This window comes from Pseudorasbora parva, chromosome 2, assembly GCF_024679245.1.
Source record: "Pseudorasbora parva isolate DD20220531a chromosome 2, ASM2467924v1, whole genome shotgun sequence".
Taxonomy (NCBI): domain Eukaryota; kingdom Metazoa; phylum Chordata; class Actinopteri; order Cypriniformes; family Gobionidae; genus Pseudorasbora; species Pseudorasbora parva.
In genome coordinates this window covers 11,686,302-11,702,512 of record NC_090173.1, presented here as the reverse complement: position 1 = coordinate 11,702,512, position 16,211 = coordinate 11,686,302, and the positions used below count along the sequence as shown (strand labels likewise).

The 16,211-nt window shown below is 37.1% G+C and overlaps 1 protein-coding gene across 1 annotated transcript in view; it reads left to right on the top strand.

Moving 5' to 3' along the window:
* Positions 1–13,779, top strand: part of pctp (phosphatidylcholine transfer protein) — a 17,323-nt gene extending 3,544 nt beyond the window's left edge. Inside the window, exons 3-6 of the mRNA XM_067428752.1 lie at positions 11,822–11,901; positions 12,046–12,217; positions 13,409–13,476; positions 13,554–13,779. Of these exons, the coding sequence (XP_067284853.1) occupies positions 11,822–11,901; positions 12,046–12,217; positions 13,409–13,476; positions 13,554–13,628 (395 nt within the window). The 3' untranslated portion in view covers positions 13,629–13,779. The remainder of the gene's footprint in view (positions 1–11,821; positions 11,902–12,045; positions 12,218–13,408; positions 13,477–13,553) is intronic.
* The last annotated feature ends 2,432 nt before the right edge of the window (positions 13,780–16,211 follow it).

Genomic DNA, 16,211 nt, shown 5'->3' with positions numbered 1-16,211 from the left:
TTTCCTTAACAAAAATATTCTACTAGAAAAAAATAATTTCTCAGTTTCTGTGTGTGCTGACACAAGTCTTGAAACAGGTTTGACGCCTGACGCGCATCGTCAGCGCAGTTTGCAGTGCAGGCTGCAATATTAATAATATTACATGTTTTGTATCTTAGAAGTAAACATTTGACAGTAGCTTGAGATGCAGATGTAAATGTACGTTCATTAGAGGATTAGTTCACTTCAAAATTAAAATGCACTGATATTTTACTCACCCCCATCTCAACCATGTTTTTCTTTATTCAGTGGAAAAGAACTTAAGCTTTTTGAGGAAAACATTCCAGGATTTTTCTTTTCAGAATGGATTCATAATGAACGTCCATTTTCAAAAAGAAAAATACACTTTTTAACCACTTCAGCTCTGCAGCACATTTTGCATTTTTTTGAGAATTAGGACTATCTGAACTTAAAAGAGCGCCCTACCCACATACATTGGAGTAAATTGATAAAAATGGTCTCATTTTACAGAAAAAAACTCTAAATTTTAACACACTGGTGAAGTATTGCATATATTGTATCTATTCACAATCTTATGATAAACATATAACAAAATAAATATTTTGATTTATTTTTAATTAATTTGTTATTTAAAAATCTGTATGTTTTCATCATTTTGGTCTGCAAGCTTTTTTGAAGTTTCTGCTGATTCTATAAATTGGCACTAAACAGGGGAAAAAAGAATTTTCTTGATATCTCCTTCCAAATAAATGTTATTGAGATTTATCTGACCAAAGTGTCTAACAACTCCTACTCATCTCCATTGACATAAACTGGCCACTAGGAAATCGAAAAGAAGGCTCCGCCTCTTCAACTTTGTAAAGGGAGATCTCAGGCTCTGATTGGTCTAGAATCATGATCCACATGTCTATAAAGAACTGAGATACTCAGCTTTTCTGTCGCATGATGCAATATGTAATGACATCATCAAAAATCGTGGCTAACATCTACAATCAAAGCTAGCAATAATAAGAGTATTTGTCTGCATCACATGTTTTGATCTGGACATCAGTGACATATTACAGTGTCATTTGGCCAGACTTGCTCACAGACATGTAAAAATAGTCTCATTTTGAAGCAAACAACCTAAGGAACGAGCTGATATAGCGCTTGAGGCTAGTAGCTTTACAACGAGTTTGTGATCCGAACAGGAATATGACTCATGTGTTTGCTTGTTCAAAGGAGTCATTTCCATCTTTGTGATTCTTTTGATAATAAATTTACTGTAAATTATTGGATCGGTGAAATTAACTGCTCAGCGATATTCCTGAGGCCAATAGCTTTCATTTGATATATGACTTGTCTATTTTAGGTGTGTTTGTGTGAGAAAAATATGACATTTTATATGATTTGCATGATTTTCTCAAGTCGAATTCAGACCATATTATTTTCTTCTATGTAATATAAATGCAGAACTTATTGGGTTATTAAGAAAGCTGAGGTTCTAATCTTTCAAATGATACCATATATGTCTAGTTTTGTGGTGCGCGAGTTATAGATTTTTTTTAAAGATTATGATGATGCGGGTCCAAGAGGGGGTGCAGAGCTGAAGTGGTCTAAATTGCTCTTCTTGCGCTGCTTTGTTAGTGCCAGTCAAAACGTCGAAACGACGAAAACGTCACACTAGACAAAGGCAGAAGTACCGCCCCAAGCGAACGTGCAAACACTAATACAATTTTTTTTTTGAAAATGGCCGATGTTTTGACTAGTTATTCCTAGCTAATCCTCGTCTGGGATCGTGCTGAGCCTCTTAAGCCCTTCCTTTGAAACTGCAATGATTTGGACCTTAAACCGTTGGTTGCCATTGAGGTCCATTATGTGAAGAAATATCCTGGAATGTTTTCCTCTAAAAACTTGATTTCTTTTCCACTGAAGAAAGAAAGACATGAACACATTGGATTAGATGGGGGTGAGGAAATTATGAGGAAATTTTCATTTTGAAGTGAACCAATCCTTTAACAAATACAGTAACATTTGCAAACATTGTAACAACCTAATTTTTATATGGTAAAATGTAAATATTTTGAGTTTTATTCAAATGAACCACTGATCTTCCATAGTAGCATACATTTACATAATGATAACCACAGTTAAAACTAAGCACATTAACACTATGGTAAAATGCAACTATATGGTTGCTATGCTCGTATTTGTTGTGAAAAACTATAAACACATTTAGTAAATGCACAAACGCTATAGCTTAATCACTGGAACTATATTCCATTACTCCTTTAATATGTCTACATTTATAATATAATACAAAAATCTGGCTTTAAACTGAGGCATTTGTGTTTTTCACTGAATCGAAGTGCTTCTCACTGGATCTCAAACATTATATCCAACATTTATCAGTGAATCAGTTTTAGATGTTGACTAATAATTTTCATCATAGTTTTCGTCAACAACCTTTCCAATGACGAAAAAACGAGATGATAACTAAACAAGAAGTGTTTTGTTTGACAAATATTACGAATAAAAACAAGACTAAAAAATTTGGGACAGTTATTTTAATTTTAATCATTTTAATTGTAACGTGCAGATCTAACTGCGGGAAAACATGGCGCTGTTGAGCTTCTTCAGGCTCATGTGACAGCGCTTCAGAACGGCTCAATCAATGAATAACACTTTTATGACGGGTAATGTTTATGAACTAATGCTGAGTAAAATGAGAATTGTTTACGTTACAATGTTTATATGGTAATATATATATGGTATCTCCCTCATCTGAATTTGAATGAACAACTGTAATAGTAAGGTGTTTTTCAAAATAAGAGTCACGTGTATTTTGAGCTTGTTTATAAAAGTCACACATTATATATACGTTTTTGGTTGCACAATACACCATATTTGATTTAATTCCTGAAGGCGGGTTATGTAATGCTTAAATGCATTACAGTTTAACTAAACTCATTAGATTTTAGTCAACTAAAAATAATTCTGGTGACTAAATGGCATTTTAGTCAAAAGACTACGACTAAAACTAAATAAAAAGTTTGCTGTTAAAATGAACACCGTATCAAACTCTTGCCGTTTTTTCAAGGGAAATTATATCACGATGATTATATAGTGATATATAGGGATGGGTACCGAAACCCGGTATTAAACGGGCCCCGGGGCTGAATTTTGAAAGACCGTTGTATCGATAAGCTCGGACGTTATCGGTTCTGCTGTCGGTACTTTTGAAAATACACGTGACGACGAGAGAGAGAGCGAGAGCGCAAAACGACAGCCCTAATGAGTGATGACGGAGGACAGAACTATACATTTAAACATAGCCTGGTTACACTTTACACTAGATTGTGATAATGTGATTTTATTTTAGATTTTGGCTTCTTTGGCAAAGATTTTGGCTTTAGATTTTGGCAAAGAATATAATTTTAAAATTTATGTCTAGCTCAACTTAATTCCCTTTGCAGCAGTAGCCTACGCTGTCATTTTTCCCTATAACTCACACAGAATCAGCACGATCGGTGATTGTTGTAAAAAAAACAGTCTAGGTACTGCTGGTAAATTTTGGGATGCGTTTAATAATAAAAAGAGCGATTAAAAGCACAAAAATATGCGCAAGAGATTGTTCCCAAGTCGGCGCACGCTCCGAAACAGCCCGCAACGAGACGAGCAAATTACACTTTCGGTTTCACGCTCGCGTCTAAACGATCAAATGTACACAAACATCTATGTCAAAATGACCGGCTTGGAGAGTCTCTTGAACACAACACAGTTTGTGTCTAAAATGGACGTTGTTATTATGGATAGTTGAGAGAAAATGTAGTGCATCTGCCTATTATCAGTCGCCTATAGATCTGCACATCTGTCTTAAAGAGGCAGCAGTGTAAATAAACATGCTGACGAATAACTGCGAATTAAACCAAATGCAAAGAGAAAATCCCTCACAGCTCTTGATTGAATAACTTCAGCTTTAATAAGCATTCATTTATCCTATCTATGATAAACTATGCAGTGTTATTTTACACTTGCTTACTAGAATTCTTCCTGTAATTAAAGCAATGTATAGGCCTATATAATGTGTATCTTTGTTAATTGTGTGTGTGTGTGTGTGTGTGGGGTGTATATATACACTTTAACGGTACTTTAACGGTATTCTTATCAGTACTTTTTGAGATTTACTATATATATATATATATAGTAAATCTCAAAAAGTACTGATAAGAATACCGTTAAAGTACCGGACCAATAAGCAGTATCGTTAAGAGTAGTAATACCGTTAAAACCTTAACGATACCCATCCCTAGTGATATAGTTTTTTTTCGCCCAGCTCTACAAATTCATCAAATATGACACAAATTCTATTCAAGCTCTAAAAAAAACAGTCAGTTCAATGTTGATTCAGTTCAGTTAAATTACTGTCAATGTTGCAAAATGCGTCAGTTATGAATCTTACAAACCCGATTCCAAAAAAGTTGGGACGCTGTACAAATTGTGAATAAAAAAAAGGAATGCAATAATATACACATCTCATAAACTTATATTTTATTCACAATAGAATATAAATAACATTTCAAATGTTGAAAGTGAGACATTTTGAGATGTCATGCCAAATTTAGGCTCATTTTGGATTTCATGAGAGATGAACATTACAAAAAAGTTGGGACGGGTGGCAATAAGAGGTCGGAAAAGTTAAATGTACACATAAGGAACAGCTGGAGGACCAATTTGCTACTTATTCAGTCAATTAGCAACATGATTGGGTATAAAAAGAGTCTCTCAGAGTGGCAGTGTCTCTCAGAAGTCAAGATGGGCAGAGGATCACCAATTCCCCCAATGCTGCAGCGAAAAATAGAGGAGCAATATCAGAAAGGAGATTCTCAGAGAACAATTGCAAAGAGTTTGAAGTTATCATCATCTACAGTGCATAATATCATTCAAAGATTCTGTGCCTAAGGGGGAAGGCCAGTAAACCACACTGGATGTCCGTGATCTTCAGGCCCTTAGACGGCACTGCATCATATACAGGAATGCTACTGTAATGGAAATCACAACATGGGCTCAGGAATACTTCCAGAAAACATTGTCGGTGAACACAATCCACCGTGCCATTCGCCGTTGCCGGCTAAAACTCTATAAGTCAAAAAAGAAGCCATATCTAAACATGATCCAGAAGCACAGGCGTTTTCTCTGGGCCAAGGCTCATTTAAAATGGACTGTGGCAAAGTGAAAAACTGTTCTGTGGTTAGATGAATCAAAATGTGAAGTTCTTTTTGGAAAACTGGGATGCCATGTCATCCGGACTAAAGAGGACAAGGACAACCCAAGTTTTTATCAGCGCTCAGTTCAGAAGCTGCATCTCTGATGGTATGGTGTTGCATCAGTGTGTGTGGCATGGACGGCTTACACATCTGGAAAGGCATCATCAATGTTGAAAGGTACATCCAAGTTCTAGGACAACATATGTTCCCATCCAGACGTTGTCTCTTTCAGGGAAGACCTTGCATTTTCCAGCAGGACAATGCCGGGCCATATTCTGCGTATTCCACAACATAATGGCTGCGTAGAAGAAGGATCCGGGCACTGAAATGGCCAGCCTGCAGTCCAGATCTTTCACCCATCGAAAACATTTGGCGCATCATAAAGAGGAAGATGCGGCGAAGAAGACCTAAGACAGTTGAGCAACTAGAAGCCTGTCTTAGACAAGAATGGGACAACATTCCTATTCCTAAACTTGAGCAACTTGTCTCCTCAGTCCCCAGACGTTTGCAGACTGTTATAAAAAGAAGAGGGGATGCCACACTATGGTAAACATGGCCTTGTCCCAACTTTTTTGAGATGTCTTGATGCCATGAAATTTAAAATCAACTTATTTTTTTCCTTAAAATTATTCTATTTTCTTATTTTAAACATTTTATGTCATCTATGTTGTATTCTGAATAAAATAATGAAATTTGAAACGTCCACATCATTGCATTCTGTTTTGTATTCACCATTTGTACACTGTCCCAACTTTTTTGGAATATAGAAGCTCTACAGAGGGCAATAGTATCATTATTTGGCTCAAGTTTTGTTTTTCATCTGATAATGTCAGTCGAAATGATAATATTACTGAATATTTAGTGTGTTGATGTCTTGTGTTTCTTGTGGAGCTTCAATAAACTGTCACTCACTTGAAATGCATCATATAGCTTGTTTTTCTACTGTTTTTCCACACTCTGAAGTTTCTCCTCTTGATGCCTGTCAGATGCATTCAGATATGCAGGGAACTGGACTGGTACGTCATGCACATTTAGTGTCCCACTAGACTGACCCAGTGTTAATTCTGTTATTGTCGTGTGTGTAGAACGTGCTGTGTTGTTTGGTAGTGATGTGGTTTATACAGTACTAGTCTTGCGTAATTTCAGACTGACAGCAGAAGGTCTGGACTTTTTAGTGGTTTTCATTGGCCAAGGACCGCCCATAGGTCGTCTAAATGACATGTAAAGCAGCCAGTCACAGTTAATTTTGTCCTGCGTCATGTTTAGGGGTGTGAAAATGTAATGTCAGTGTACCTACATTAACAGACTGGCATGTCAAGTCAACGTTATAGCTCTTTTTACATTGCTGATTGTTTTAAAGTAACTTCACCGTGTTAACAGGAAAATAATGCAACAGATTTTGATTCGGCTGTACAGCTGCTCTAGGGAAAACGGTGATGTCATCCAGCTAATTCCAATTATCATAGAGTCAATGCTGGCAGATCAGTAATATAGTTGAAATTTAAGTGTCCCCAACTGAGCAAGCCATAAGCCAAAGGTGACTGTGGCAAGGCACCAAAACTTCTTCAGGGCCAGTCATAATGTAATTATGGCCATTTGTAGTTATGACCAGTCATAATGTAGTTATGACCATTTGTAGTTATGACCAGTCATAATGTAGTTATGAACATTTGTAGTAATGACCAGTCATAATGTAGTTATGACCGTTTGTAGTTATGACCAGTCATAATGTAGTTATGAACATTTGTTGTTATGACCAGTCATAATGTAGTTATGAACATTTGTTGTTATGACCAGTCATAACTAATTATGGCCATTTGTAGTTATGACCAGTCATAATGTAGTTATGACCATTTGTAGTTATGACCGTTTGTAGTTATGACCAGTCATAATGTAGTTATGGCCATTTGTAGTTATGACCAGTCATAATGTAGTTATGGCCATTTGTAGTTATGACCAGTCATAATGAAGTTATGGCCATTTGTAGTTATGACCAGTCATAATGTAGTTATGACCATTTGTAGTTATGACCAGTCAAATGGCCATTTGTAGTTATGACCAGTCATAATGTAGTTATGGCCATTTGTAGTTATGACCAGTCATAATGTAGTTATGGCCATTTGTAGTTATGACCAGTCATAATGTAATTATGGCCATTTGTAGTTATGACCAGTCATAATGTAATTATGGCCATTTGTAGTTATGACCAGTCATAATGTAGTTATTTCTATTTGTAGTTATGGCCAGTCATAATGTAATTATGGCCATTTGTAGTTATGACCAGTAATAATGTAGTTATTGCTATTTGTAGTTATGACCAGTCATAATGTAATTATGGCCATTTGTAGTTATGACCAGTAATAATGTAGTTATTGCTATTTGTAGTTATGACCAGTCATAATGTAGTTATTGCCATTTGTAGTTATGGCCAGTCATAATGTAATTATGGTGATTTGTAGTTATGACCAGTCATAATGTAGTTATTGCCATTTGTAGTTATGACCAGTCATAATGTAATTATGGCCATTTGTAGTTATGGCTAGTCATAATGTAGTTATGATCAGTCATAATGTAATTATGGCCATTTGTAGTTATGGCCAGTCATAATGTAATTATGGCCATTTTTAGTTATGACCTGTCATAATGTAGTTATGATCAGTCATAATGTAATTATGGCCGTTTGTAGTTATGACCAGTCATAATGTAATTATGGCCATTTTTAGTTATGACCAGTCATTATGTAGTTATTGCCATTTGTAGTTATGACCAGTCATAATGTAGTTATGACCATTTGTAGTTATGACCAGTCATAATGTAGTTATGACCATTTGTAGTAATGACCAGTCATAATGTAGTTATTGCCATTTGTAGTTATGACCAGTCATAATGTAGTTATGACCATTTGTAGTAATGACCAGTCATAATGTAGTTATGACCATTTGTAGTTATGGCCATTTGTAGTTATGACCAGTCATAATGTAATTATGGCCTTTTGTAGTTATGACCAGTCATAATGTAATTATGGCCATTTGTAGTTATGACCAGTCATAATGAAGTTATGGCCATTTGTAGTTATGGGCAGTCATAATGTAGTAATGACTAGTCATAATGTAGTTATGACCATTTGTTGTTATGGCCAGTCATAATGTAGTTATGACCATTTGTAGTTATTGTAGTCATGGCCAGTCATAATGTAGTTATGACCATTTGTGGTTATGACCTGTCATAATGTAGTTATGAACATTTCTTGTTATGGCCAGTCATAATGTAGTTATGACCATTTGTAGTTATTGTAGTTATGGCCAATCATAATGTTGTTATGGCCAGTCATAATGTAGTTATGAACATTTGTGTTTATGACCTGTCATAATGTAGCCATGACATTATGTATTTATGACCATTATGTAGCTCTGACCAGTCATAATGTAGCTATGACATTTGTAGTTATGATCTGTCATAATGTAGTTATGACATTTGTAGTTATTGTAGTTATGGCCAGTCATAATGTAGTTATGAACATTTGTTTTTTGACCAGTCATAATTTAATTATGACCATTTGTAGTTATGACCATTATGTAGTTATGACCAGTCATAATGTAGCTATGACATTTGTAGTTATGACCAGTCATAATGTAGCTATGACATTTGTAGTAATGACCAGTCATAATGTAGTTATGACCATTTTCTTTGCCCATGTGCTGTAGTTCACATGGTCATTTCATTTATTTAGTTGTTAATATGTGGGCGTATGTTTATGAGCTATGAGTTATGGTTGTGATGTTTTCTGAACGAGTTGCTTTTGCTGTTCATAGATGTTCAGTGGACTAGGGAAAGACATTTGTGTTGAAGTATTGTTCTGAGTGTTGCATTTGAAAAAAAAAAAACAAGCTCAGGAAATGACCATTTTAACAATTTTAATGTTGGTAATCATCAATGCAGAGCTCATTCTGTTCTCTCAGGATCTGGGAACTATTAAACCATCTTTAAAAATCTCTTTGCTCCTTGTATACGTGTCGTTTTGGGCTTAAGTATGGGACATTTGTTTCTGCTGTCCAGAAGATCTGCTGTATATTTCATAATGCATTATTACATTGTTTTCCGATTCAGGGCTCCGTTTGTAGTGCTTTTGACACAAACCATATGAAACTCTATTATGAAGCCATTTAGTTTTCCTCATGTTTTAAGACATGACATGGCAGGGTGGTGTATTTCCCGCAAACACAAACAGACCGTGAATAGCTGTGTGTGTGTGTGTGTGTGTGTGTTCATGAGGGTGGAGTGCCGTTTTATTAGAAACACATCTCTGGCTCCAGACGGACCGCGTATACATGAGCTTGAGCTGATCTTTCATGAAGAGCCTCATGCATCTGACAGCATTTGTGCTTTAGTCCTGATGTTTGTCCTCTAGTGTCCCCTGACCTCCGGATCTTGATTGCATGACGGCGTTTAAAGTTCTCATTATTTCACGGTGCATTGTGTTTTCATCCAGATAAATGTTTGTGAAGTTGCCGGACTTGTTGGGTTCTTTCCTCTGAACATCATGTCTCTGTTCGGCCTGCGTGTGACTTGTGTAATCTCGCATCTCTGCGTTGTGTGATTTCAATCACTGGTATGGATATTGTGTCGGACCACCAGAGCAGTGAAATGTGGCTTGTGTTAAATCAGTCAACAATCGCTCGTGATTACAATCTCAAGCCTCCGCCCTTGTTCGCTGAATACATCATCTGTGTAAGGCTAGATACACCCGCGTGACCCGTTCAGACCTGGAACAAACACGCCTGACTGACGAACAGCGGCCAGCAGAGTTTATTATTATTAATATAATTTTTTTATATATATTTTAATTTGAAAGTTTTAGTCATTTAGTTGTATTTTTGTCATTTTTATTATTATTTTTTAACTGTCTATATATTAATCTCAGCTTGTTTGTGCTTGAAAAGGAGAAATTTGATTGCCTTGGCAATCAGCTGAAAAGTTCCTATATTTAATTTGATCTCAGTTAATGTTTATGGCAACACTTTACAATAAGGTTTACTTACACTCACCTAAAGGAATATTAGGAACTCCGTACTAATACTGTGTTTGACCCCCTTTCGCCTTCAGAACTGCCTTAATTCTACGTGGCATTGATTCAACAAGGTGCTGAAAGCATTCTTTAGAAATGTTGGCCCATATTGATAGGAGAGCATCTTGCAGTTGATGGAGATTTATGGGATGCACATCCAGGGCACGAAGCTCCCGTTGCACCACATCCCCAAAGATGCTCTATTGGGTTGAGATCTGGTGACTGTGGGGGCCATTTTAGTACAGTGAACTCATTGTCATGTTCAAGAAACCAATTTAAAATGATTTGAGCTTTGTGACATGGTGCATTATCCTGCTGGAAGTAGCCATCAGAGGATGGGTACATTGTGGTCATAAAGGGATGGACATGGTCAGAAACAATGCTCAGGTAGGCCGTGGCATTTAAACGATGCCCAATTGGCACTAAGGAGCCTAAAGTGTGCCAAGAAAACATCCCCCACACCACCATTACACCACCACCACCAGCCTGCACAGTGGTAACAAGGCATGATGGATCCATGTTCTCATTCTGTTTACGCCAAATTCTGACTCTACCATCTGAATGTCTCAACAGAAATCGAGACTCATCAGCTCTTTTATCAGCTTGAATCAGTCGGCCCATTCTCCTCTGACCTCGAGCATCAACAAGGCATTTTCACCCACAGGACTGCCCCATACTGGATGTGTTTCCCTTTTCACACCATTCTTTGTAAACCCTAGAAATGGTTGTGCGTGAAAATCCCAGTAACTGAGCAGATTGTGAAATACTCAGACCGGCCCGTCTGGCACCAACACCATGCCACGCTCAGAATTGCTTAAATCCCCTTTCTTTCCCATTCTGACATTCAGTTTGGAGTTCAGGAGATTGTCTTGACCAGGACCACACCCCTAAATGCATTGAAGCAGCTGCCATGTGATTGGTTGATTAGAGAATTGCATTAATGAGAAATTGAACAGGTGTTCCTAATAATCCTTTAGGTGAGTGTATGTGAACTAACAATGAACAACACTTCTAAAGCAGTTAATATCAACATATACTTAATGCATACTAATACACATTTTTTATTAAATTAAATTTGAACAATAAAAAAAGCATGTCTAATTAATTACATTTAATTAAATGAAAGCATAAAACTTTAATTGAATTTATCTATCCAAATTCAATTTTTTTCCATTTTAATTTTTCTGGATTCAGTTTTTTTTTTTTTTTTTTTTTTTCATTACATTTTTGTTGGACTCAATGTGATTCTCTTCCCTGGTTAAATAAAGGTATAATAATAATAAAAATAGGCCCTTAACACTAGTTAATTTATTGTGAGCTAACATGAACATGGATGTTTTTTATTAATTAACAAAGACTAGACTAAAATATATTTTTCATTGGTTGTTCATATTATTTGTTGCATCAACTAATGTTAATATGCTTCATTGTAAAATTAAACCAAGTTTATTTGATTTAAAGTAACATAATTTTTTTATTGTGTGTGTGTGTGTGTGTGTGTGGTCCTCAGAGCTGCACGAGAAGGACTACAGCGGGCAGAAAGCCATATACTGGGAAGTGAAATATCCATTACCTCTGTCCAACAGGGATGTATCCTGCAGACGCTTCATGGATAAAATACAACAAATACAGATTCATGTACATGCCGAGCAGTGGCAGAAAATTATATTTCTTCATTTATTTGCTTAAAAATGAATCTGCATTCTCTCTCTGTGAGCCCTTAACCCTCCTCAGTATGTTTTCGTGCGGGAGCGCCGGGATCTGGACGTGGGAGGACGGAGGATCAGGGTGGTGTTAGCCAAGAGCTCGCCCGTGTCTCAGTGTCCAGAGAAGAGAGGCGTGATCCGGGTCAAAGATTACAAACAGAGTCTGGCCATGGAGAGTGACGGCTCCGGTGGTACCAAAGGTATACACACACATTCTCTCTCTCTCTCTCTCTCTCTCTCTCTCTCTCTCTCTCTCTCTCTCTCTCTCTCTCTCTCTCTCTCTCTCTCTCTCTCTCTCTCTCTCTCTCTCTCTCTCTCTCTCTCTCTCTCTCACACACTCACACACACACACACGTTTGTTTTTGTGAATTGTGGAGACTCCATAGCTGTAATGGTTTTTATACTGTACAAACTGTATTTTCTATCCCCTTACACTACCCCTACCCCTAAACCTACCCAACACACACACACACACACACACACACACACACACACACACACACACACACACACACACACACACACACACACACACACACACACACTGCCCCTAAACTTACCCATCAGACACACACACACTGCCCCTAAACCTACCCAACACACACACACACACACACACACACACACACACACACACACACACACACACACACACACACACACTGCCCCTGCCCCTAAACCTACCCATCACACACACAAACACACACACTGCCCCTAAACCTACCCATCACACACACACACACACACACACACACACTGCCCCTAAACTTACCCATCACACACACACACTGCCCCTGCCCCTAAACCTACCCATCACACACACACACACACACACACACTGCCCCTAAACTTACCCATCACACACACACACTGCCCCTGCCCCTAAACCTACCCATCACACACACACACACACACACACACACACACACACACACACACACACACACACACACACACACACACACACACACACACACACACACACACACACACACACAGCCCCTAAAACTGGTCACTACCCATCACACACACACACACACACACACACACACACACACACACACACACACACTGCCCCTGTCCCTAAACCTACCCATCACACACACACACACCCACAGACACACACACACACACACACACACACCCACAGACACACACACACACACGCACACACACTGTCCCTGTCCCTAAACCTACCCAACACACACACACACACACACACACACACACACACACACTGCCCCTAAACCTGCCCATCACACACACACACACACTGCCCCTAAGCCTGCCCATCACACACACACACACACACACACACACACACACACACAGTAGGACACAGAATGAGAGGCTCCTGCTCACCTGTAACTGTTTTCTGAATCATATTTCAGTGTTTATGAACTACTTTGATAATCCCGGAGGAATGATACCGACGTGGCTGGTGAACTGGGCAGCGAAGGTGAGCCTGCTGTGGATTCATTCGTGTAATGTGTGTGTTTATTCATGTAAGGGTGTTGATGAATGTTTTCCCCTCAGACGGGCGTCCCTGCCTTTCTCACCGACATGAAGAAGGCCTGCAGTAACTACTCAAACTACTGCAGCAGCAAGTGATGCACCCGCCGCACTCCTCTCTTTCTCTCTGCCATCTCCTTAAAGGAACACTCCGCCGTTTTTAGAAATAGGGCTTATACAACTTCTTTCCTACATTTAGATATGTGGGCAAATGCATTTTTGTCTCAGTGCATGCGTTGCTTTAGTTTGGCAGGGTCGCCGCTAGCTTAGCTTAGCATAATGAATGGAATCCTATGTTGCCAGCTAGCATGTCAAGTAAAAGTGATCCAAAAAAACCCTCACCTAATTACTTCTTGTGGCCTGCGTATTCACAATGAGTACAAATAGCGACGCAGATTAAGACTAGGCGATTTCCTAGACAGATATTGACTTGGGACTATATCACGCAACACATTGCGATCGCTCAACAGCCGGAGGGCGTGAGAATAAGAGCCGTGATCTCTCTGCGCCTAAAGTAGCAGTGCTTCGCCTGTGCTCATACAAAACAAAAAGTAATTAGGGGGTTTTTGGATCACTTTTACTTGGGACATGCTAGCTGGCAACATAGGATTCCATTCATTATGCTAAGCTAAGCTAGCAGCGACCCTGCCAAGCTAAAACAATGCATGCACTGAGACAAAAATGCATTTGCCCACATATCTAAATGTAGGAAAGAAGTTGAATAGTAATTAAAAATAATCAGACGGGCATTCTGGGTGAAAGGGATTGTGGGTAAAGTTACTGCTGTTTATATGGTGATTGGAGAAAAATGCAGCTGGAGTCCTTCATCTGAATTATACAGATAATCTGTTCTGGAAATTAGGGTTAATTTCAGTTATAACATTAATACTTTTATGTAATTTGTGATGGTATGAAAACATGAATTAACCTCTTTGTTAGATTTTAAATGCACAAAATCAATCAATAAGCCTTCCTGAAAAACAAACGCTGTTAGATTTTATACAGCAATATTAATATATTGCGATAAAAAAATATATTACTGTAAAGAAAGATATTTTGGCAAAAAGAAGTTTGTTTGTTTGTTTGAATCAGAGCATTGCCATTATTATGATTATTAATAATCGAGCAGCAGTAATAATTGATAAAAACATGAGCAGCTATTCCGAAAGTTCATGTGACACTAAAGACAGAAGCTGAAAATACAGCTTTGATCACAGGAATAAATTACATTTTAATATATATATTTGCATGTACTGTAAAAAATTTTTTTGTTGGTTTAACTTAAAAAAGTAAGTAACCTAGTTGCCTTAAAATTTTGAGTTTATTGAAATTAAAAATTTGAGTTGATACAATGAAGGTTATTGTATCAACTCAAATGTTTAATAAATAGAAACTCAAAATATTATTGTATCTGAACCACATAAAAAATGTGATAAATCATGAAAATAGCACAATTTGGCTGCGTCATCACTAATAAAAGACACACAATTACCCAATATGCTTACAAAATCTTATAATAATATTTGAATAAAGGTTGTCGAATCTCAAAAAACTTTCATTGTATTAAATCAAATATTTAATTTCAATGAACTCAAAATTTTAAGGCAACCAGGTCAAAAATATTTTTTAACAGTTTAGAAAACACAGATTTTTTAATCGTCATTTTGATTTTACTTCTTTCACAAACATTAAAAAGATCACAAACGTAAAAAAAAATATTTAGAAAAAAAGTTACCTGCTAAAATAACACTTTAATCCGTTAATTTACTCTCCTAACACAGTCCCTTGCGAAGCATGCTGCACTATAAAATAAATATTAAAAAAATAAGTGACCTGGTTGCCTTAATTTTGAGTTCATTGAAATTAAATAATTGAGTTAATACAATGAAAATTTTTTGAGATTCGACAACCTTTATTAAAATATTATTAAAAGATTTTGTAAGCATATTGGGTAATTGTGTGTGTTTTATTTGTGATGACGCAGCCAAATTGTGCTATTTTCATGATTTATCACATTTTTAATGTGGTTCAGATACAATAATATTTTGCGTTTCTATTTATTAAACAAATTTCCTTCATTGTATCAACTCAAATTTTTAATTTCAATAAACTCAAGTTTTTAAGGCAACCAGGCTACTTACTTTTTTAAGTTAAACCAACAAAAAACAACTTTTTTTTTACAGTGTATGTGATCTGCAATCATGCTCTTAAATATTACAAGAAAGGTTTGCATGTTCAGGTGCTGAATGAATCCCGAGCTCCTTGCAGTAATGCGGCGCCCTCTGCTGTTTGTTTTTTTAATGGTCAGAGTTTGTTGTCTGTATATTTGGACATGTAATTACATTTGAATGTATATTTCTGATACGTGCATAAATCACATTGACAATTACTATACAGAGCTGAAAATATATTTGAGTATTTGCACTGAAAATATCACAATACTGCTGTTTACATGTTAATGCTGAGCACAGTACATTTATGGAAAGGAAAATTAAACGGCAATACTTTCCATTAGGAAATGGAGATTATTCATAGGAGAGTTATTAAGGACATTATTCCCGTTGGCTTGTTTCCGTTTGACATGTGGATGTGTTGTTTTTTTGGCATCTACCTCTTTCACTCACGTGCATTCTGCCTCAACCTGTTCATTGTAAGCAATAAAGCTGGTGTTTTGCCTTTCAA